Source organism: Rattus norvegicus, chromosome 4, assembly GCF_021556685.1.
Source record: "Rattus norvegicus strain SHRSP/BbbUtx chromosome 4, alternate assembly SHRSP_T2T, whole genome shotgun sequence".
NCBI lineage: Eukaryota > Metazoa > Chordata > Mammalia > Rodentia > Muridae > Rattus > Rattus norvegicus.
In genome coordinates this window covers 15,026,778-15,050,206 of record NC_141537.1, presented here as the reverse complement: position 1 = coordinate 15,050,206, position 23,429 = coordinate 15,026,778, and the positions used below count along the sequence as shown (strand labels likewise).

Below are 23,429 nucleotides of genomic sequence, written 5' to 3'. Positions count from 1 at the left end.
CTCCGTTACATAGAATTTCATCAAGACAATTCTGTGAGGACTGGGACAAGACTGTTCAAATTTATAGAGCACAGCTCTTATATTTTCACAATAATGGTAAGAAGATCACAGTGAAGAAACACAAGTGGGACGGAGAGAGGGTTCAGTGCTTAAGAGCAATGGTTGCTCTCCCAGAGGTCCCGGGTTCAATTTCCAGCACCTATATAGCAGCACACAACCTCCTGAAGGGACAGAATGACCCTTTCACAGTTCACCTAAGACATCAGAAAAGACAGATATTTACATGTTTGGTTCCTAACAGTAGCAAAATTATAGTTATCAAATAGCAAGTACAATCATTTTACAGTTGGTGCCTCCTCACCTGAGGAAGTGTATGAGAGGATCGGCACTGAGGCTGAGAACCACTGTCCCAGAAGAGCCAAGGCCCTTTCCTGGCCTCTCTGGGCACTGTACACAAGACATGCAAACACACATGCACACAAAAGCCTACACACATAAAGATACAGTACTTTCCAGAGAACGTAATGCATTTTGCTTTACGTTATGTTACGCTGTTAACATAGATCCTACCTGCCCATACATTCCTCTCAGCTCACAGACCTCCTTTAACGTGTGATGTACGAGACAAGCTAGAAAGAGCTAACTGCACTACAGACTGCACCCTCCTCCATCCTGGCTATTCAGAAGACAGTGCATACGGACAGAAAGAGGAAGTCTGAGGCCAAAATAGGTCAAAATCCAAGGAAATAATTACAAGCCAAGGTAAGAAGACTGTGGTTACCATCATAGTGTTTATTGAAAGGTGGAAGACAAGAAGAACAGCCTCTCAAATGCCAAAAGCCAATCTGTACCCTGGCTAAACGGAGATAACTGCTTTACATATAAATAGTCCCTTCCAACGCCCCCCAAAAACGCAAATTCACCAAACAGCGCTAATTTCTTATTTACAAAAAAAGGGAAAAAAAACAAACAAAAAAAAAACCCCTTACATAGAACTGAATTTAGAAAAAAATTCTTACTTTGAGTACATGAATTATATTCCTTAAACCTTTAGCCTAAGAAACGTTTTCTTATCCTCCATTTTCTACTCCTCCTGTTTTGGAAACGTATTTCAAACAAACGTACTCAGAAACACACACACACACACACACACACACACACACAACACACAGTGCTGTGCCAAACCAGCCTGACCGTTAAGGTCAACAGTTTATCATAAGGAAGATAATCAATATATGGCTTTAAGTCAATTTCCAACTAAATATCAAAAATGTTTACTTAATTCTTTTGATAGCTAACCTGAGTATGGGATATGTACTACTTAGCTAAGAAAATATAAATAAAATTAGAAAAAGGGGGAAAAAAGTGTGTGTGTATATATATGTATATATATATACATATATATTGAATACCACTGAGGTACCTAAGTTTTTATGTAAAGTTCCCTATCACTTAATAACTTATATAACATTCACTCTATACAGCATATGACCTTTTAAAACTATACCTTGAGTGCTTTATTGTTCTGGTCCAAGATACTGGAAATAAAAATCTTATATTCACATGGAGAATGGGAGTGTACTAACTAGAAAACCATTAGTATGCAGTATTAAAATAGGAATTTGTGTGTAACAAAGGTAGGTAACAAGTTCTCAGATGGCATCTGAAGAGGATTTTAAAAAATAACCCGTAAGCCTGGGCATAAGCATGATTCAAGTCTGTAAGGCTTTCTCTTGAAATCTTGAGCATGCTGGTTTAAAATACTTCACCTTCACAGGGATGTATGCATTTGACAGAGCGATTGAATCTGTACAGATAACTCTGTTAACGAGGGGTTACATAAGAAACTGCACCTACAAGCAATGGCTATGCTAGCTCAGATGCGCCTACCTTTAAGCTAGAACTTAAGGCTCATATATTTTGGAGATACCCTAAGAGCGTTTTCTTACAGTATGACCTCGGTGGGCCTACATATACGTGACCGGAAATAAACATCCTGTGATAAATAGATCACTGTCAACTTAAAGAGAGAATTTTAACAACATCCCTTCACATTTCTTAATTATCGTTTGTTAAGAATTTTTGCTGTCCCATCTTAAGAAAGATGGTGAAGAGCCCTAAATTTAGCTAGAGTGGATTAAGTAAGGGCAGTGGGAGACAGCCAGTTCCATAGAAAGCCAAACCCCTACCTACACTGTCATGACTTCCTCTATTCCATGAAACTTCCCCACTGCGCACATCCTGAGTTCCTCTGAGAAGCCACCAGCATCTTCTACCTCAGGTCAGGAGAGGATACCGCTGCTGCTGTTGATACGCATCAGTTCTAGTGGAAAGCTTTTCTCTAAGTGGTTTCTCCCCAACTAGAAGCATGAGTTTTGATGGCTTACCAAAAATGAGGTGGAAATGAAACCCACTGAAATGGAAACAGTGGTCTCCCAAAGGGCAGCGAACTCAGCACAAGAAAAGCCAACTGAGAGTCATCAACAAGGCAGGGACCCAGAATAAACAAACAGCAAACCGCAGGCAATGGTTAGAGCTCCCTCCATCCACACACGTCCACAGGGAAGTGGAAGCAGACTGGGACCATGCTCAAGTCCGTGGGTGCAGATGTCTACTCACCTCGCAGGCACTGGCCATCCTGTCTCCTACACTTGTAAGCATCTTTAGAGGAAGCACACCTTACGTTCGCCCTGCATGCTGGCAAAGGGTCCTGAGGAAGGCGCTGTGACAGTGTTTGCTAGTTATAGCTGTATACGACAGCTAACCACTGTCACTGCCTTTAGCTTAAAAGTTCATTTTTGTGACATGGAAAAATGTAAAAGAAAACTTTTAATTACTCATAATTAAACTCTGTATGTCAATTTTTAGTCAGTTATTACTAAACATACAGGTGCTTATTACAAAATTTTCTAAACTTATTACTTGCACACCAAAAAATTATACTAGGGCTAAAGACTCCAGCCACATTAACTTCATTAATTCGAAGGATAAAAACCATCAACATACTTAGTTTCTCCCAACTTCTAAAACTCTACTAATTAAATTATTTTCTTACTGTTCAACATAAATATTTTAGAGTACAATCCAGGAAGTAGAACTAAGTTTTATATATTCATCAATTTAAGAAATTGTGCAAAACAATATACATATATACATTCCCAAGCACACATGTACATATGCACACACCCCCACACACAGCACACACATACACCTGCACACAGACAGCACACATGTACCCACACGCCCGCACGCACACACAGCACACATCTACACACGTACCCACACACACGCATGCACACTCGCACGCACACACACACAAACAGCACACATGTAGACGCTCATGCACACACACGTACGTACACACGCACATGCACACTCCATATATATATATGCTTTCATAACTGAATCGTGGCTTTCTGAATGCTTGTACAGTACGGAAAATTTAAGTATTTACGAGATTTGAACACACATTTCCCCTCCATCACTTCCCCTCATGTATATTTTAACAAACATAATATATCAAACAATTAAACTGAATTGTCAGTATGTTTTTGCAAATTCAACAGAAAGCATTTAGTATTATGAACCTTTATTAAGTGGCTCACATCTCAATATAAATCGCACTAAGAAGGTTTTGTAGAGCTATTTACACTACAGTGCTGACACGTTTAAAAGGAAAAAAAGTTGGTATAAATAAGCTCTATGGAAAAAACCTTAAATTGTCAAAAGAAGAATTCTGGCTCATATTACAAAAAATATATTTATATGATTTTTGTCAGCTCTATTCTAAAACCTAAAACTCCAATTCAAATGACTTTCCTAAAGACTCCTGCGTATTTAACCCTGCAGTGTTTACAGTGCATCTGGCCCTAAGTGCACTCGTTATACTTCCCGGGTATGGACAGGCACTGAGGAATGTTACAAAGCTACATAAACTATATTTTGTAACAGACTTGAGAGCATTTCCTAGGCTTGCTTTCAGATTTCATGAATCATTACAAATTATTTTTAAAGAAAGGTCATATGCAATGTCCAAGTTTAGCACACATTGTTCTCATCACTTCTGTCCTGGTTTGAAGGTATACAACTATGTTGCCGTGTATCGACTTCCTGAACACTTCCAGGACACAAGTCTTCCTTTAAGTCTTTGTTGGTGTTCTCAAATTTAGAATCCATGTCAATGTGAAAATCTGAAAACTGAACATGATCTGACTTTGCCTTACTGCTCTTGCCTTCTGTGTTATTTGGTGTTCTAGTCTTTGCAGATACAGTAACCGTCACGGGTTCTTCCTTGATGTTTAGAGACACAACAGGTTCCTGTTTAACTTGTGGGGATTCATACTTAGAATGAAGTCTGTCTGACAACACAGGGTCTGAGGAGCTTTGGTTCTCCGTGTGAGTTCCAAGAACTGATGATGTGGGACCTGATGGTATGCCTTGTTCGTGAGTGACTGTACTGTGACAAGTGTCCTCTGCGTGATATAATTTAAGTCGAACGTGCCATGCCAAACTGCATACAGCCGAAACTGTCTTGAATTGATGGACAACATTCCGTGGAATAAAATAAATGTCATTATCATATAGCTGAATCCTGGCATAGCGAATGCCTTCTCTCCTCAGCTGATTAAGTTTTGCATCGTCAACCCACTGTACACACTGAAAAAAGAAACAAGAATACAGGTAAGTCTTTGCACAACAAAACCTAAATGAAAAATGGTAATTATTTAAGTTTTACCTGGGACAGTGGAGGTTCGTGTAAATCTAATTGCATTCGTTGAACTACTTCTAAGAAATCTTCTGCGTGAAAACAAATGACATCTTTGGTTACTCGGGGTTGATCAGGCCTGTAAAAAAGAGTGATGGCGATGAAATCTTCCACGCATGCTCCATTCTCTTAGGTCCTTCATACGCTCAAGTAAAACTGGTGTATGCTCAACAGATAGAGGAAATCAGTTATACATTTAAGCCAAAGGTTTACACCATGAGCTCCAATCTAAGCAACTTTCTTTAGTATTGCTGTCGCAAGAGCTTGAAAAATTAGAATACAGAATCGATTTAAAATTAGAATTGTAATGCTTTGTCTAAGTTATACAAACCATAAAAACTAAGTATCTCATTTTACAGTACAGCTCAATGCTCCTTTAAATGAAGGATTAAAATCACAAGAGCTGCAGAGAAGACGTTGGAGCCTGCGTAGAAAGGCATGGACCACATACATGTCCTTGGGTCTGTGTGTACACTGCAAGGGCTGAGCTTGGGAAAACAAAACTGTGGTTATCAGAGACTGGGAGGAGGAAGACTTGTGTACAGAGAGGATAAGTAAAGATGGATTTGGATAAGAAGAGTAACTGGAAATGTTCAGGAGTTTACAAGATGGTGACTATGGCTAACAATTGTATATTGCTAAACAGAAGGAGAACTTGATTCCCACCACATAAAAATGGTGCATGTTATGGTAGAAGTAAGTGACAGATAAAGCAGCTGCCCTGTTCTGACTGTTACAGTGTATACCTGTGGTTGAAATATTACACTGTGACTCACATGTTCATTTAATGTCATTAATTTTTATAATAAGAAGTGTGGGCAAAGGTGGTTCATGTGTATAACCTGAGCTGGAGTGACAAGGAGCAGGGGGATAATTTCTTGTTCTATAGCAGATACTACCTGTCTACCTGAATCCCCCCCAATCTTAAAGAATCGTGGGCACTGAGCAGGTCGGGCCACGTAGTAGTAGATGGGGTGCACACAAGTCCTCAGTGACTCTTGCTCAGTAAGCTCACTGCTGTAGTTACTAGTGCACATTAAGTCTGCAGAGTAGTGAGACCTAGCAACAATAAGTTAAGAAATGTTCATTACAATATTCACATTCTTCACCGCAGACATTAAGCTTCCGAAATATATAAATACATTTTCACAGATGCTTGAAATAAATTTTTGAAGTAAAATTCCAAGCAATGTAATATGTAAGAAAGTTCATAACAGGGTCTATCCAGCCTGACAGAGTCAACTAACGAAAAACATAACCCATCAATATCCAAAGCTGTAGAGCCCGGTCTCACTCAGCTACCACGCCTACAGAGTACGCCCATACCGAGGGCTCAGGAGGACAGTGCAGACGATGGGTGGTAAGAGTCTAAGAGCCTGATGGCAGGGGCTATGCTATGAGACTGTGTCTCCTAATAATGTCAGGAGCGCCACCATAAAGCCTCACCAACATAACCACCCACAGAGCACACCAACAAACATGCCAAATTGCATCGGGGAAACCATAGGGCCTCAACCCTACACAAAGAATCACAGGCCACTTGTGCTCCCCAGAGAAAGGCACACTGACTGGTTGTCAAGGGCCCAACGGTCAGTCCTGAGAACATACACACAGGTAACAGTAGATGGAGACTCTGTCTGTGCACACGAATACACACATGCATGCAGCAGTGACCGATGAGAGCAGTGAGGGATGATGGAGGGGCTGGAGGGAGCAAAGGGAAGGGAGAGACGCTGGCGTTTAAACACAGTTTCACACACAGAACTGATGTCACAACACAGTCAATTCCCAAGGTTCAGTGACAGGGGATCGTGGATGACGCTATATACAGAAAATGACAGTAACCAGTCACTGGAATACAGACTTTTCAAAAACAATACAAACCTGAAGAAAACTGAACTGAAAGAAAAACACGGTCGCTCAATAATCCTGCCTCCACGATGTTCTCTCCCAATGCATGGGAGCTCATGGCCGTGCACTAACCCCGCTAAAACCATGTGTAAGTCCAGGAAACCCACCCTTCTTTAAACTGTTTCTCCAACATTTTTTATCACAGCAACAAGAGAAGTAACTGACAGACTAAGCCTGAGAGACAGAAAGTGGTAGATTAATGGGTATTTGAGGGGAAGAAAACGGAAGTGATTAGCTGCCAAGAATACTGAGGGAGGTCAAAGTTCTACATCTTCACTGTGGTACCAGTAAATAAATTAGTCAAAATAAGCAACAGACTTAAAACTGGTGTATGTTTCATTGAATGCAAATTATACCAACTGAATTATGGGCAGAAGGGCTCAACAGGTAAAGCAGGGGACAAGCAGATGTGAGAGCCTGAGCTCATCCCCAGAGCCCACGAGCAGAGCTGAATAGTGCAGTCCCAGAGTTCATGGGGCAAGCTGGGAGATGAAAGCAAGAAAATCCTGGGAGCCTGCAGGCAGCTGTCCTCCTCACAGATGAGGGTAAAGACCAACAACGGAGGCTATCCTCTGACCTTCATGTGCGCGTGCACACACACACACACACACACACACACACACACGGTTTACAAAGGAAAACCAAATTTTTATGAAGCAAACCCCAAATACACGCATTACAGAAGTCCTGTCTCAATAATGCGTGTACACTTATGTAGTATGGGTAATGATCCACAAAACCTGCCCTATGTACAAAAGAGTTCTCTGTAGTCTAAATCAATGCTAAACTAGACACAGCACAATACTGTCATCTCAGCCATCAAGACACCTGAGAAAAGCGGTTGGCAGAGGCAGAAAAGTTTATCCCAGGCAACATGATGAGATACTACCTCAAAAAAAAAAAAAAAAAAAAAAGACAAAAACAAAAACAAAAAACCCACTGTTTACAGGCCAGGCATACAGACGCACATCTGGAAAGCAGAGGGAGGCAGACAGATGTCTGTGACTTCAAGGCCGGCCTAGTCTGCATAACTAAACTGGGGGTCAGAGAGACAGTTCAGGAGTTAGGAACACTCACTTCTTCCAGAGGAGCTGGATTTGGTTCCCAGCATCTGTATAAGTCAATTCACAGTTACCTGTGATGCCAGTTCCTGAGGATCCAACACCCTCTTCTGGCCCCATGGATGCATCGAAATCTTAAATGGACACTAACATAGCCGCAAGAACACTTTAGTTCCGCCAGGCATGGTGGCGGTGCATCTCAGCATGTGGGAGGCAGAGGCAGCCCAATCTCTCTGTGACCTTGAGGGCAGCCTGGTCTACAGAGCAAGTCCAGGACAGTCAGGACTACGCAGAAAAACCCTCAATCAAACAAAAAAGAGGCTGGAGAGATGGCTCAGCGGTTAAGAGCATTGACTGCTCTTCCAGAGGTCCTGAGTTCAATTCCCAGCAACCACATGGGGGCTCACAACCATCTGTAATGGGATCGGATGCAGTCTTCTGGTGCATCTGAAGACAGCGACAGTGTACTTATACAATACATACATACATACATACATACATACATACATACATACATACATACATACAAACAGACAGACATGCATGCATTCATATATATGGCATGGAGAGAGGGAGGAGGAAAAAAGAGAGAGGAAACAAAAGAATGATAGTTTGATACTTAGTATAAAGAAAAACATAGCAGAACATAAAACAAATGAAAGTAGGAAGTGACAACAGCTTCCCCAGTGTCAGTACACATCAGAACCCAGTGATGACACATGGCCTTGTTACAGACCAGGCCATAGTCTGCTGCATGGACCTGCACATGGTCCAAACAGGCTCTTGCTCCTTGGAGTGATCACTAGGACTCTGCCACACCCACAGGAAGCAATAGCACAGCTCTTACAGGGCTAACAGGACCACTTGCCACCCATCTTTAATATTAGCACAGTAAAAAGGCGCAATGGGGCCTAAAGTGGCCAGCTTGCTCCAAGCACTCAGGCTAACTGCTGAGAGGCAGGCCCAGTCAAACAGAGAGGGTGGCAAACAGCACTAGACTCTTTGTGGTATCAATCTACAAGGCAGAACTACAATTTCCCCTTAATGAAGAGGTATGCTACATTAGAAGTCCCTATTTCCTTATACGGAAATTTTAAGTTATACTTTTCATAAAACCTTAAAGGCTACAGAATTTTAAAAGCACTTTAAGAATTAAACTAGTTTCTGGAAGTTATAGAGTTGGTGCAACAGGTAAGAAGCAGCACTTGCTGCTGAGGACCTGAGTTTGGATCTCAGCACCCACCCATGTAATAAGCCAGGCATAAATCCCTGCAACTCTAACCCTAATACTGTTCAGGCAGAGACAGGAAGAAGCAGAGACGAGAGGAATGAGTCTTAGACCTAGCACTTACTACCTAAGTCGATGACCCTGCACGATGCGTTCCTGTGTGTAAGTAAAAGAGCAGGTAAACTGAGACAGCATGTGTAAATGGGCACATAGTAAATACCAAGTCAATCTGGCTAACAGTGCTACCACTGCCCGGTCTGACCGTCTTTAAATGGCATACAACTTAAATTCCAGCACTTGGGAGACAGAGGCAGATGAATCTCTGTGGCCAGCCTGATTTATATAGTGAGTTCCAAGCCAGTCATACATAGTAAGGCCAGCTATATAGTAACATCCTGTCTCAAAAATAATGAAATTACATTTTTAAAAAAGAGAAAAGTAGTGATAAAATAAAATAACAGTAGTTAATGTCTGCAAGACTCTGGGTTCATACCCTAATACAACCATCACCAACCAATACCAATAGTGGGGACTGGAGCAGCAGCTCAGTAGTTAAGAGCACTGGCTGTTCTTCCAGAGGATCTGGGTCCATCCCCAACGCCCACGTGCTCCCGGTTGTCTGTCATTCCGGTTTCAGAGCACCAGATGCCTTCTTCTGGCCTTAGCAGGCCCTGCACACATGTGGTACTCAGGTAAAATACCCATGTACATAAAGTAATACATCTCAAAGCAGGCAGTAGTGTACGTACCGCTGTCCACAGTGCACAGCCTTCAGCACGCCAACAGCTGCGGTGGTCTGTCGTTCAAAGCCTTGGCCTATGTGATCCGCATGGGCTCTCGTCCTGTCTTCAAACAGCATCTCCCGAGGCTCGCTGGTTCGAGGTAGATACTGAAGGTTTTTTATTTCATTGGTAGTTCTGTTTTTAGAAAGAGATTTATATTTATATACTGTAGTTTGTTTCCTTACCAGATATTTCCATAATCACAATTTCAGACAGAAGGAGATTTTAATTTTTAAAAAGAATAAAGGCAAACAAAAAGTACACACACCAATTCCCTAGTCTGGGAAACACCTCTCACACAGTGGCAGGGCTACTCTGTATAGGACTGTGCACTTATTTAATATATATAATGCATACTTCTAGAACAGACAAATTTTAAATGCATCCTGCATGACACATGCTTTAGGCCAGGTGCTACATAGTTACTGAGACTACTAAAGGAGACTACAGTGACAGATGAGGCTGCTATCCTTAGGAGAATTTCAAAGATAAAAACTTAATAATAAACAGATTAACAAGAAAGGATCAAAGAAAGAGGTTAACAACAAAAGCCTAGGCTGTGACACTCTTCACAAAAGAGTTTGCTGAAGGCAGGAAGAAGCTTCTAGCTGTGCTCTACAAGACAGCAATCTTCCACTGACGCTGGTCCCTCCTCATCTTCTAGAGTTCATAAGCACAGAGCCTGTCAGCCAGTATCCTTGCACACTGGAGAGATCTCACCTGTTAGTCTACAGACTGGGGAAAGGGGGAAACCAGTCTGCCCAGAAGCTAGCGTTCTCCTCCTCTGTAGTTTGTGGCTGCTATTCCAGACTGCCCCATAGTTGGTCTCTGCCCAGTTACTCTCCCCGAGAGCATTCGCGGGCTCTAGCTCCCCACTCTACTGTTTGCTGCCTTGTGCATCCTGTGTGGGCTCACCAGACTGTAACTCTACTGTTCGCTGTTCTTTGTGATTAATATTCTACCTGTGTCAGAAGTCACATCAGGCTCCAACTTTCTACAGAAGGCTAGAGGACTTCTAGTTGATACCACATACAAATCCTTCACCACACATGTAGCATATGTACCTGATATTAGTTAGACAGCAACAGACCATGGAAGCTCCATATATCATGGCCAATAATCATGGAGTACAGAGGAACTCTGCCAGGGACAGGTGAACGTTTGTAAATTATATGTGAATGTTTGTGTCTGCACTGTTCTGGGAACAGACTCTCTGACTAAACTCTCTGCAGACCCTCAAACAAGCAGTGGCAGTGGCAGTGGCACAAATCCTTGATCCTGGCAGTCCAGAGGCTGAGGCAGGCAGATCTCTATCAACTTGAGGCCACCCTGGCATACACAGTGAGTTCCAGGACAACAGGGCTGTCAGGGCTGGAGAGATGGTTCTGCAGGTAAAGGCAGGACTGCTCTGGCAGAGGACCAGAGGTCAGTTTCCAGAGCTCCTGCTGGTGACTCAGAAGCACTGTAACTCTTAGCTCCAGGGGGATGGGCCACCTCTGTCCTCCACAGGCACCTGTACATACCCCCTCCACACACACACATACCCAAATATAAACACATAATTCAATGTTCAAAGTAATCTTTCCAATCTGAAGAAGGAATAAGCTCTGAAAAACACAGCTCTACAACTGCTATCGATTTAGGGACTTCCTCCCAGAGCCCAGGACCTGCCAGGCAGCAGACACTATGGAACAAGGATTTACTAAGCAGCAGACACTGTGGAACAAGGATTTACCAAGCAGCAGACACTATGGAACAAGGATTTACTAAGCAGCAGACACTGTGGAACAAGGATTTACCAAGCAGCAGACACTGTGGAACAAGGATTTACCAAGCAGCAGACACTATGGAACAAGGATTTACTAAGCAGCAGACACTGTGGAACAAGGATTTACTAAGCAGCAGACACTGTGGAACAAGGATTTACTAAGCAGCAGACACTGTGGAACAAGGATTTACCAAGCAGCAGACACTGTGGAACAAGGATTTACCAAGCAGCAGACACTGTGGAACAAGGATTTACCAAGCAGCAGACACTATGGAACAAGGATTTACCAAGGAGCAGACACTGTGGAACAAGGATTTACCAAGCAGCAGACACTATGGAACAAGGATTTACTAAGCAGCAGACACTGTGGAACAAGGATTTACTAAGCAGCAGACACTGTGGAACAAGGATTTACCAAGCAGCAGACACTATGGAACAAGGATTTACTAAGCAGCAGACACTGTGGAACAAGGATTTACTAAGCAGCAGACACTGTGGAACAAGGATTTACTAAGCAGCAGACACTGTGGAACAAGGATTTACCAAGCAGCAGACACTATGGAACAAGGATTTACTAAGGAGCAGACACTATGGAACAAGGATTTACCAAGCAGCAGACACTATGGAACAAGGATTTACTAAGGAGCAGACACTGTGGAACAAGGATTTACTAAGCAGCAGACACTGTGGAACAAGGATTTACTAAGGAGCAGACACTATGGAACAAGGATTTACTAAGCAGCAGACACTGTGGAACAAGGATTTACTAAGCAGCAGACACTGTGGAACAAGGATTTACTAAGCAGCAGACACTATGGAACAAGGATTTACCAAGCAGCAGACACTGTGGAACAAGGATTTACCAAGCAGCAGACACTATGGAACAAGGATTTACTAAGCAGCAGACACTGTGGAACAAGGATTTACTAAGCAGCAGACACTGTGGAACAAGGATTTACCAAGCAGCAGACACTATGGAACAAGGATTTACTAAGCAGCAGACACTATGGAACAAGGATTTACTAAGCAGCAGACACTGTGGAACAAGGATTTACTAAGCAGCAGACACTATGGAACAAGGATTTACTAAGCAGCAGACACTGTGGAACAAGGATTTACCAAGCAGCAGACACTATGGAACAAGGATTTACTAAGCAGCAGACACTGTGGAACAAGCCCAATAGAGTCCTGCAGTAACGAAACCCACCACTTACTCACTCAAGGACAGCTTGGTCTGTTTTGTTTGGGTTTTGGATTAAGTCTGATTTTTGTTTAAGTTTATTCAGTGTATGTGCATGAATGTTTTGCCTGCATATATGTAGTACATCGTGTGTGTACCTGGTGCCTTCAGAGGTCAGAAGCAAGTGTAGGATCCCCAGCACTGAATGGCTCTGAGCATCATGTGGGTGGTGGGAATAGAACCCGAGTCTTCTAAGATAAAAAGGCTCTAACTACTGAGCCATCTCTCCAGCCCCTGGTCTATTGCTTAAAATAATCCATGTAATCATTCAAATAATTTTAGTTATCTACAGAAAAAGCCACTACTTCGCCTTCTGCCACCAACTCTATGATCACAAAGTTAACTTAGTACATTTGTCTAACCTTTTCTCCACATACAGTTTTAAAAATATATTCTTAATAATTCTTTGAGAATGTCACACATGTGTACAATGTATTTTTGAGGATAGTCACCTCCTACTCCTCCCTATAACTTCTTCTAGATGTTTCCCCCACATCACTGCCTTTTTCCAACTTTATGTCTTTAATTTTAAAAACCCAACAACACTATTTTTACTGCCCATATACTCATGGACATGAAGACACCCTCTGGGACAAAGCTGACCAGGAACCACAACCTGGAAGAAACCTGGCCTCTCCCTCCCTCAGAAGCTATCAGCTGCCAACAGTTAGGAGTCAGGCAGGGCTCATGACTCCCTGGCCCTTCATGTTAGAATGTTAACTGGCTTGATCTTGTGCTGGTCTTATATAGGTAACCGTAGTTGTTCTGAGTTCTTGAGTGCAGCAATGCTGTATTTCCAGAAGACACTGCCTCACTGGGGTCCTCTCTGACCTCTGGTTCTTATAATCTTTCTTTCCCTTCCTCTAAAATCTTGAGGAAAAGGGAGTGTTATTAGGAGATTCAGGCATGAAAGTCTCAAATTCAGGACCAATTATGAATATGTAGTAAGGCCCTGTTTCAAATACTCAGACTTATCACTGGTTACTTTGTGAAATAGCCATCTTGAAGATCAGAAACAAACAGGGAGAGAATTGTGAAGGTCATGAAGTCATAAAGAGAATGTACTGAAATATGTTGCAGGAGAGCATCTGACAAGGAGAGAAAAGGGACCAACGAGCTAAAATGCAGTGGCTGTTGTTTATAGCAGCTAAGGAGAGAGTCCCTTGGTCTTACCGCATGGGCCATTTGTTCCTTGTTTGGATAGATAAGTGAGCACCTGTTTCAAAAATGTGACATTATTTTTTAATATCCTAGCTATTTGTTCAGTGCCCCTGGACATTAGGGCTGGGCTCCAGATTACTTGAGAAGACATCGTGTCGCTGGAGTCCATCTCCAAGTAGTCCTGGCCTGATAGCGAGTAGGAATTTCACGCTCCTGCTCCCATGCCTTCCCTGCCTTGATGGGGATGCCCTCCTACAACATTCAGTTTACTATACGCCTCACACACACGTGCGCACACACACACACGCGCGCACACACACACGCTCTCCTTCCTTAAAACTGCTCTGTCAGGCACTTTTGTCCCAGAAACCTATGAAGTGACCAATAAAAATGCCCTTCCAGATCTAAACAGTTTTACCATATTTTTACAAGAATATATAAAATATATTTAATGTTCCCTGGTGGTAGACATTTAGACGTGTTAAGTACCGTGGTGCAAACAATGCCACAATTAACACCCTTACATACTAGCTTCTAGTGCTTTTATTTCTCAAGATAGATCATCCCAAGAGTAAGGGATCACAACTGGATATTACTTTCACAGAACTCTGCTAAATCTTCTATAAACGATATATAAAAAGCTTGCCTCATATGCCTATTAGCCCATAATCTTATTTTACTATTTGTTGACAAATAATGAACAGAAATCTCTCATCTACCTCTCTCTAAATGAAAACTTACCTGGCAGGTGATTATTTCTCTACCAGATGCTTACATGTTCTCATTAGCTCAGGAAGTCTCTCCTTGGCTCATTAGTTTCAGTTTGCCACATTTAATCCAGTCAATCACCATTATGAACCTGGCTGTTCAGACCTATTGCTCAAACAGTACTGTCACTTGGTGGCTGGGTTTGTCTGCGGTTGCTGAGGTTTCTTTCAGGCTAAGTTTTATGGTGACATTTTACTGTTTACCTGTTCAGCTCTAACTTTTTTTAAAAATGTTTTTATTGCTGAGCTGGAGTTTTTCCTATAGGAAGCTACTTTTAAAGATTTATTTGTTTGTTTGTTTATTTATTTATTTATTTATTTATTTATTTATTTATTTATTTATTTATTTATTTATTTATTATAAGTACACTGTAGCTGTCTTCAGACGCACCAGAAGAGGGCATCAGATCCCATTATCGATGGTTGTGAGCCACCATGTGGTTGCTGGGAATTGAACTCAGAACCTCCAAAAGAGCAGTCAGTGCTCTTAGCCACTGAGCCATCTCTCCAGCCCTATCTCTAACTTTTTTTATGAGACAGGCACTCTGCCTCTATTTTCTTTAAGACAGACTACCGACAACTTATTCCAATATAATTTTATCCACATATCATATATTAAGTGGTAAATATATTCACATTTGTGAGCTTTATCCTCTTCCAATAACCTATTTGAGTCTTATTTTGGGGGAGAGGGCGGTTTGGGGGACTCGAGACAGGGTTTCTCTATGAACTCTTGGCTGCCCTGGAACTCACTCTATGGACCAGGCTGGGCTCAAACTCAAAGAAATCTGCCTGCCTCTGCCTGGCAAGTGCTGGGTTAAAGGTGTGCACCACCATGCCCAGCTCTATTTGAGTCTTCGGGTAATTTTCAATAACTAAGTGCCTTGCCCTTCCTCTTTTTAAACTGTAAACTCACTCTCTGCAGTGCAAGGAGCACAGATCCAGCTGAGGCAGACAGTCCGCTGACAGGATCTCCGCTCTGTCGATCCGGAGCACAGCGCTCTGTGTGTCACTGGGCACCCCCATCAGGGGGTTCAGTCCTTAACACAGGTTCAACAGTCGGTAAGTGTGGTCCAAAATCTCTGTGTGAGCGACACCTTCCAACTCCTAGTTGTAAGTTATTTCAATGGCTGATTTCTCATGTCTGTGTTATAAAACTGTGCTGTTTAATAACCAAGTATATTAACATGTGGCCCGTGCCAGTCATTTTCTTCAACTTATGCTATAAAGTTTTTCTTCTACAATAGACACACACACACACACCCAAGCCCATCCTCACTAATAAAGATGTGTGCAACAAACCTTTTCCTTTTGAAGGGTGACTTTGGCATATCAGCCACAGGGATCATTTGTTCTCCTGGACGCACCCACATGATGGGACCATCATCACTATCTTTCCGACTCTCTAATTTTAGACTAGATAGTGTTCCCCATGGCAATGTACACTAGAAATAAATAATTACATAAATTAATTATTTTCAAAATATATCTTCAAATACATATTAAAAATACTGCATGGAGGGATATATGGGTGGGGGTAGGAAAGAGAAGGGGGAAAATGTAATTATATTATAATCTCAAAAGGAGAAATTAAATGTTGACCTGAAAGCCAATAGATGAAACAGATTGATAATTAAAAAAAAAAAACAACTCTCTAATTCTCCCTGTAAGAATCCTTACAATGTACTAATAAATTAAAAGCTAAAATGAGACTATAGGAAGAAAAAAGTTGTCCCCCCTTACACACAAATTCATACACAACTTAAGCATTTGAAATACATACTAACATATCCCTATATTTATCATATGTTTAGCTTCAAACAGTTGTGCTTTAACTCCTCTCAGAAGAACAAGTGTGCTCACAGGGCTCGTGGGCCTGCCCTCCTAGAGGTGTGAGTCAGCGTCCTCATCATCTGTCACTCTTCTCCCCAACAAACACAGGGCAATATAATTCCAATACGTGGCCAAATAAGCAAGTGGCCTCCAAACAACCTTGAAAACAAATCTGAGTTTAAAAACCTAAGTGTTTCCTTAATTAGCCATAGTCAAATACAACATCAAATATATATATATATATGTATGTATGTATGTATGTATAATATATATATATAATATATATATAACAGTGAAAGTAAAGATATACATATTTGTTTAGTAGTTTCTTTTTTGTTTTGGCTTTTCTGTAGCCTTGGAACTTGCTCTGTAAACTAGGAGAGTCTCCAACTCAGAGATCCACCTGCCTCTGCCTCCTGAGTGTTGGGATTAAAGGTGTGAAGCAGCAGTACCTCCTCCTCCTCCTCCTCCACCTCCTCCTCCTCCTCCTCCTCCACCTCCTCCTCCTCCTCCACCTCCTCCTCCTCCTCCTCCACCTCCTCCTCCTCCTCCTACTCCTCCTCCTCCTCCTACTCTTCCACCTCCTCCTCCTCCACCTCCTCTTCCTCCTCCTCTACCTCCTCTTCCTCCTCCTCCACCACCTCCTCCTCCTCCTCCTACTCCTCCTCCTCCACCTCCTCCTCCTCCTCCTCCACCTCCTCCTCCTCCTACTCCTCCTACTCCTCCACCTCCTCCTCCTCCTCCACCACCACCTCCTCCTCCACCTCCTCCTCCTACTCCTCCTACTCCTCCTCCTCCTCCACCTCCTCCTCCTCCTCCTCCTCCTACTCCTCCACCTCCTCCTCCTCCTCCACCTCCTCCTCCTCCTCCACCTCCTCCTCCTCCTCCTCCACCTCCTCCTCCTCCTCCTCCTCCTACTCCTCCTCCTCCTCCTACTCTTCCACCTCCTCTTCCTCCTCCTCTACCTCCTCTTCCTCCTCCTCCACCACCTCTTCCTCCTCCTCCTACTCCTCCTCCTCCACCTCCTACTCCTCCTCCTCCACCTCCTCCTCCTCCTACTCCTCCTCCTCCTCCTCCTCCACCTCCTACTCCTCCTCCTCCACCTCCTCCTCCTCCTCCTCCTCCTCCTCCACCTCCTCCTCCTCCTACTCCTCCTCCTCCTCCACCTCCTCCTCCTACTCCTCCTCCTCCTCCACCTCCTCCTCCTCCTCCACCACCACCTCCACCACCTGGCCGTAGTTTCCTGAAAAGGCTACTGGTCTTAAAGCAGAAATTAAATTGGAATTAAAAAATGAGAGAGAATAGAAGGAAGATCACAAGATCTCTATGATGGAATGGTGTTTTTTAATCACCTCATAGTTCCTTTTGAAAGAAATAATTTCTCTAGAAAATGCTTAAAATAAGATTTGAAGCAACCATTCTATAAAATATCACTTAATAATGATTATAATCAAAGTATCTGACATGACTAGCTGGAAGAAAAAGAAACTTTAAAAGCTATAAAAGGGGGAAAAAAGATTACAGTGAAAGTAAAAATATCTATAAACACTTGAGACAGAAAATCAGGTGTGCAGAAGTGAAAACAGAAGATGCCCATGTGGTAAGTAAGCTTTAGATTGGTCTCATACTCCGCTGTGAGCGAGGGCCTACATTTCAGGGGAGGTTCACACTGACCTCGGAATGACTGATTATTAAAAACTTACCTACCCAGCTCAGAGGCTTCTCTGTCGATGGGATGCCCCAGATAACCCATAGCAAGAATGCAGCAGCTCAGCAGGTAAAAGCTGGGCACACAAAGCTAGAGATCTGAGTTTAATGCCCACAACTCATGCCAATAGGAAAGGAGAGATGAGACTCCACATGAAAAAGGAAAGAAGGGGCTGGGGATTTAGCTCGGTGGTAGAGCGCTTGCCTAGCAAGCACAAGGCCCTGGGTTCGGTCCCCAGCTCCGAAAAAAAAAGAAAAAGAAAAAAAAAAAAAAGAAAGAAAGAAAGAAAAAGGAAAGAAAAAAAAAAAGGAGGAATTCCACAGCGCTGTCTTCTGGCTGCCACGTGGAAGACCTGCCCCACGTGGACTAGTAATGATGAATACATTTTTAAAAATATCAAATGGACTTTGACTAGAAATTTCTTATAGACTATAATGGGGCACGAGTTCAATGTTTTATTCGACTGTACAACTCCCCGGACCAGTTTCCCACAGTGTCAAGCCATCACACCTTTGTGCTTGCATATGTTTAACAGGCATCCTGCCTGTGCTTAGTCTACAAACACATACAGGGGCAGTAACAGGCCATGGCATTTGCAGGTGTACCATTTAACTTGGCCATTACAATTAAGACTGAGAAATTGCATACATATATAACACGAGATCACTATTTTCTTCCTTTTCCCTGAATTTAAATAAAATGTTTTTTAAAACTATGTTGAGTGGCATGGTGGTGCACACCTTTAATCCCAGTGCTCAGGAGAGAGACAGAGGCAGGCAGATCTCCGTGACTTGGAGACCAGCCTGGTCTATAGCATGAATTTCCAGACAACCAGGGTTACAGAGAAACCCTGTCTCAAAACCAAACAAAAATAATAATAACTGTAAGAAGCCATTCACCTGCATGAACTGTACCCTGAAACCAACACCCACACTGTGGAACGCCAAGGCTTTCTCTCACCTTTAAAAAGGGTGACTCCTCTAACATGTCCAGGAACTCGGGGAAGTAATCTCCCACTTCCTCGTCAACCGCTCCCACCAAACTTATCTGCCGCATCGGGCCAGCTCTGTAAGTACCGTGAGAGTATGTTCTTTTTACCTGAGTGACACAAATTTAATTCCAAGTTAGACATGAAGTGTTCGCTACTGACGCATAACAATAAATTACACCATTTCAAATAATACAAGGCAAGGAAAAACAAAAGCCTGCAACAATACAGTGTTTGTATATTTATAAATATTAACATATATTAATATAGTGTTTATGATATATATTTTAAATAATACATTTATAAATATATATTTCTATATATGAAACTAATCAAGCCAGCTGATTTCTATTTCTCTCTGTAAAGTACTCATTAAAAGAGTCAGAGGGTGGGGCTGGTGGCACCCACCTTAATCTGTTACACAGAGAGACCCTATCTTCAAAAATAAAAAAAGAGAAGAGTTGAAAGAAACAAACTGCATAAGTGACTCAGTGCACCATCTCCTGGTAGCATTAGAGTTGTTGTCTAGTACATATTGCTACTAAAAATATGACACACCTTCATTTTTTAAAGTGATAGTGCCTATCTTTTATTACAATTGTCAAATTACTCTCATTATGAGTGGTTATATATCAAAAGACCACTAAAGATGACCTTTCCACCAGTTCACATTTCTATCACAAACTCTGATGAAATGATGGAAATTCAGAGTGCAAAGTCCAAAGGCACACTCCCCTCTGCTGTCAATAGCTAACTTCAGAGATCTCATTAACCCCAGACCACAGAGGAAAACACAAAGCTCGTTCATACAAAGCACTTGTTAAAATGCAAGCCAGCGTGAGATGCCCAAGCGTTCAAAACAAAGCAGCCTAAAACCCTCAGGTTTACTGATACCTGGATTTCCAATGGTACATTAAATTTAGTCCTCGGAGAACTGTGGTATTTTTTAATATACAAACACTAAGGGGGGGGGTATTATTTTAAGCTTCTTAACAAACTTTGAGCAAAATCTCAATATTTTTTTTTAAATAAGACTTTGTGGTCACCATATTAGAGGATCAACGTATCGGTTTGCCCAAAACTAAGCTCATTTAAACTAAGTCTACAATGCAGGCAAGCTGGATGGACAAGCTTTTGTGACATTCTAAAACCTATATGACACAGTAATGTAGTATCAACATTTGGGAAGTACCTTACTTCCAACCCACACCTTTTAAGAAACACAATAATAAATATTCTATTATACTAGAATAACTGACATCAGAATTGTTTTTATCATAATCAACAAGTACTGATTCTTTAAGTTTTTGTTATATTCAACATTAAGTTTATTTACAAGTATTCCAAGCTAAACTTTCCATTACCCATTAAAAACTCCCTTCTCAGATTAACAAACCAAGCCCCAAGTCACAAAATTATACTCTGTTTTAGAGTCAGGGTCTCAACTTTTTTTGTCTCCTAAAAGTCCCACCGTCTGTATATCAGCATATCATATATTCTGCATTACATTACGATTCAGAATAGTAGCAAAGTAACAGTTATGATGAAACAGCAACAAGATGATTTTATGGTTAGAGGTCCCCGTAACGTGAGGTCGCAACATTAGGAAGGCTGAGAACCACTACCCTCTATGAGCAAAATTCAAAATTTAACCTTGTCTCTCCGGCACTCTCAGGCCCTAGGAATTTAAATGCACTAACGGCATCACAGTGGGAAACGTGGTCATGAATGGGGTGCAGTAAGGCAGTCTTTAACAATGCTAAGGTTACCAATCTGAACTCTAGCAAACACACCAGAATACAACACAAACCTCTGTTAAATGATTCTGCATACCTGTCCTTGGATTGGACCTGTGTATGACAGCATTAGTACTGAGAGACCATAAGGTTACTAAACAGTGATGTTAGGGCTAGGGGACAGATGTGTGGACAAGCCCTTGCCCCACCATTATAACATACTGGGTTTGGTTCCCACACTAGTGGAGAGGAGGAGGCAAGGGAAGTCAGGACAAGAAGTAAAATCAACTTACACTGTAAGACACTAATTCAGCAAGGGTTTTGAAACGTAGCACAGGGCAATTTAAATGAGATGTTTAAGTATCACATAAGTTACTAATCAGCTCTACACACCAATGCATCTTTGGTACTCATGTACAAACAGAAAGGCAAAAAAACCCATGACATTAGTAAATTATGGAAAATGAGATGTGGTCTACTTTACCATATCAAAGCATTAACAATGACCCATGAAGTACTGTGTATGGCTTATCAGGAGAGGAAGAAAATGACCTTTGAAAAAATTTCCTCAGTGAGTGAATACTTCTAAAGTAGTAAGCACAACTTGATACAAGCTCCCCCAAAGATATGAGCATGATTAATACAGTTTAATAGCAAAATCAAATAAACTTTTTGTCCTATATGCAGGAATACTTTCATACAAAAGATACCAGAAAAGAACACTGTCTAAAGTGGTTTTAAGGGCAGTTTAGGAGATAGGGGAAATGTAAGTCTGAAATTATAGGTCAATTTAGCTAATATGTTAATGAAGATACATTATATTTGAAATAATTTATTTCTCTAATAAGTAATAAGTTGTCTTCTACACCACTATCATGTAATGTTCTTATATTCAGTTAACTATTTTCACTCCACAACAGAGGGAGAAGACTGGATGTGGTGGTGCACACCTTTAATCCCAGCACATGAATGAGAGAGAGGCAGGCAGATCTCTGTGCGTTTCAGTCCATCATGGTCTGCATAGCAGTTTCCGGACAGCCACGGCTACATAATAAGACTTTTCGAAGCCACAGGAGGCAGAGGTGAGCCCGGTACAGACCTGTAGCCCAGCACTGGCAAGGTGGAGCAGAGCATTCACATTTGAGGCCAGCTGAGGAAGGGAGGTAGAACTGAACCACACTGCTAACCACTAAAGGACAGTGGCTAATACTCAGAAAACCAGAAGTATTAAAACTTTAATACTCAGCCCTTGTAAAATAATATCTGTGTTTAAATATAAATGAATTAATGCATCACTAACAGAAAACAGCGGGTAAAACTTGTTAAGGAGCAATAGCGCAAAAGGTAAGTTGTATCACTATTCAACTGTATCGACTGATTTGACTGGAACTGGCTGCTTTAGATGACAGTGATCACTCCACTGATTAAAATACTTAATCCAACCAAAAATGAAGTAATGAAGTGCAACATTTAACTATGACAAATCCATAGGAAACTAGGATTAGGAACAAGTGACTTGAAGTTTTGAGCATGATAAAGCATTAACAATGATATACTGAAGATGGAAAAGCATTTACCCCTTGGTAAAAACATACAGATGCGAATAAACAACAAGATACACGAGCTTTTCACAGACACAGGGATGGTTTTTCATTTAGTGACCCCCCATTTCACTTTAACAGTGTGATGTTCAAAATGGACTCACTATAGTAAAGTTGAGTAATACCACATGAAAATAAAACCTCAATTCTCTAAAAACCACCTATGACAGTTCCTAGTGTGACTGACCCAAGAAAGGAAAAGATAAAGATCAGAAGACTCTCTGAATATCTTTAAAGGAACCGTCACCAGACTGCTCAGAAACCTTCCCCATATGCAGATATGTATTTTAGGCACAATTTTAACAGTCTTTCAGATCAGATCAAAAAGGCTAAAACCCCACAAATCCAGAGAAGGAAGAGTACAAGGCACAGCTGAGACAGCTCCAGGGCACCTCACTAAGGAGACACTGACACAGACACAGTTACGGTAGAGCACACGTTCCATGAAGACTGCATCCTTCCTAAAACCTTGGCAACTAAAAGTACATATTCATTAACAAGAAGAGTCCCTTCTGTGGAACCCTCAGATCCTCATATGATTAGTATTTACTTCATGAAAACATCAACCCATTACTTTTCTGATCCATTTTTTAAAACTTAAGAAAAACCCGATACATGTAACTATTTGCTTCTAAATGGTAAACGCAATGAATTCTCAGTCTACCTCTATAGTTCCTCTACATTTGGGCAGGGGGCAGATACACAGATTTCAAAAAAGAGTAATAAAGAAAAGAACAATACATACTTTTTTTTTTTTTTTGCTAAATTCTGTATTTACACAGTGCCATTTAAAGGTAAGTAACATGAAAAGATAAAAACCTGTTGAGGCAGACATCCTTAGATGGCAGGACAGACTGCCACTTCTGCACATCTCTGCCCA

The 23,429-nt window shown here is 41.7% G+C and overlaps 1 protein-coding gene across 4 annotated transcripts in view; it reads right to left on the bottom strand.

Annotated features, from left to right (window-relative positions):
* Positions 1-772: 772 nt before the first annotated feature.
* Rsbn1l (round spermatid basic protein 1-like) overlaps positions 773-23,429 on the bottom strand; it is a 64,498-nt gene continuing 41,841 nt past the window's right edge. For 3 of the 4 annotated variants that reach the window (XM_087657148.1, XM_087657149.1, XM_087657150.1), the window contains 5 exons: positions 19,185-19,322; positions 15,986-16,128; positions 9,715-9,882; positions 4,736-4,844; positions 773-4,656 (listed from right to left, as the gene is read on the bottom strand). In XM_087657148.1, coding sequence (XP_087513274.1) covers positions 4,039-4,656; positions 4,736-4,844; positions 9,715-9,882; positions 15,986-16,128; positions 19,185-19,322 — 1,176 coding nt within the window. In that variant the 3' untranslated portion in view covers positions 773-4,038. 4 annotated transcript variants of the gene reach the window in all.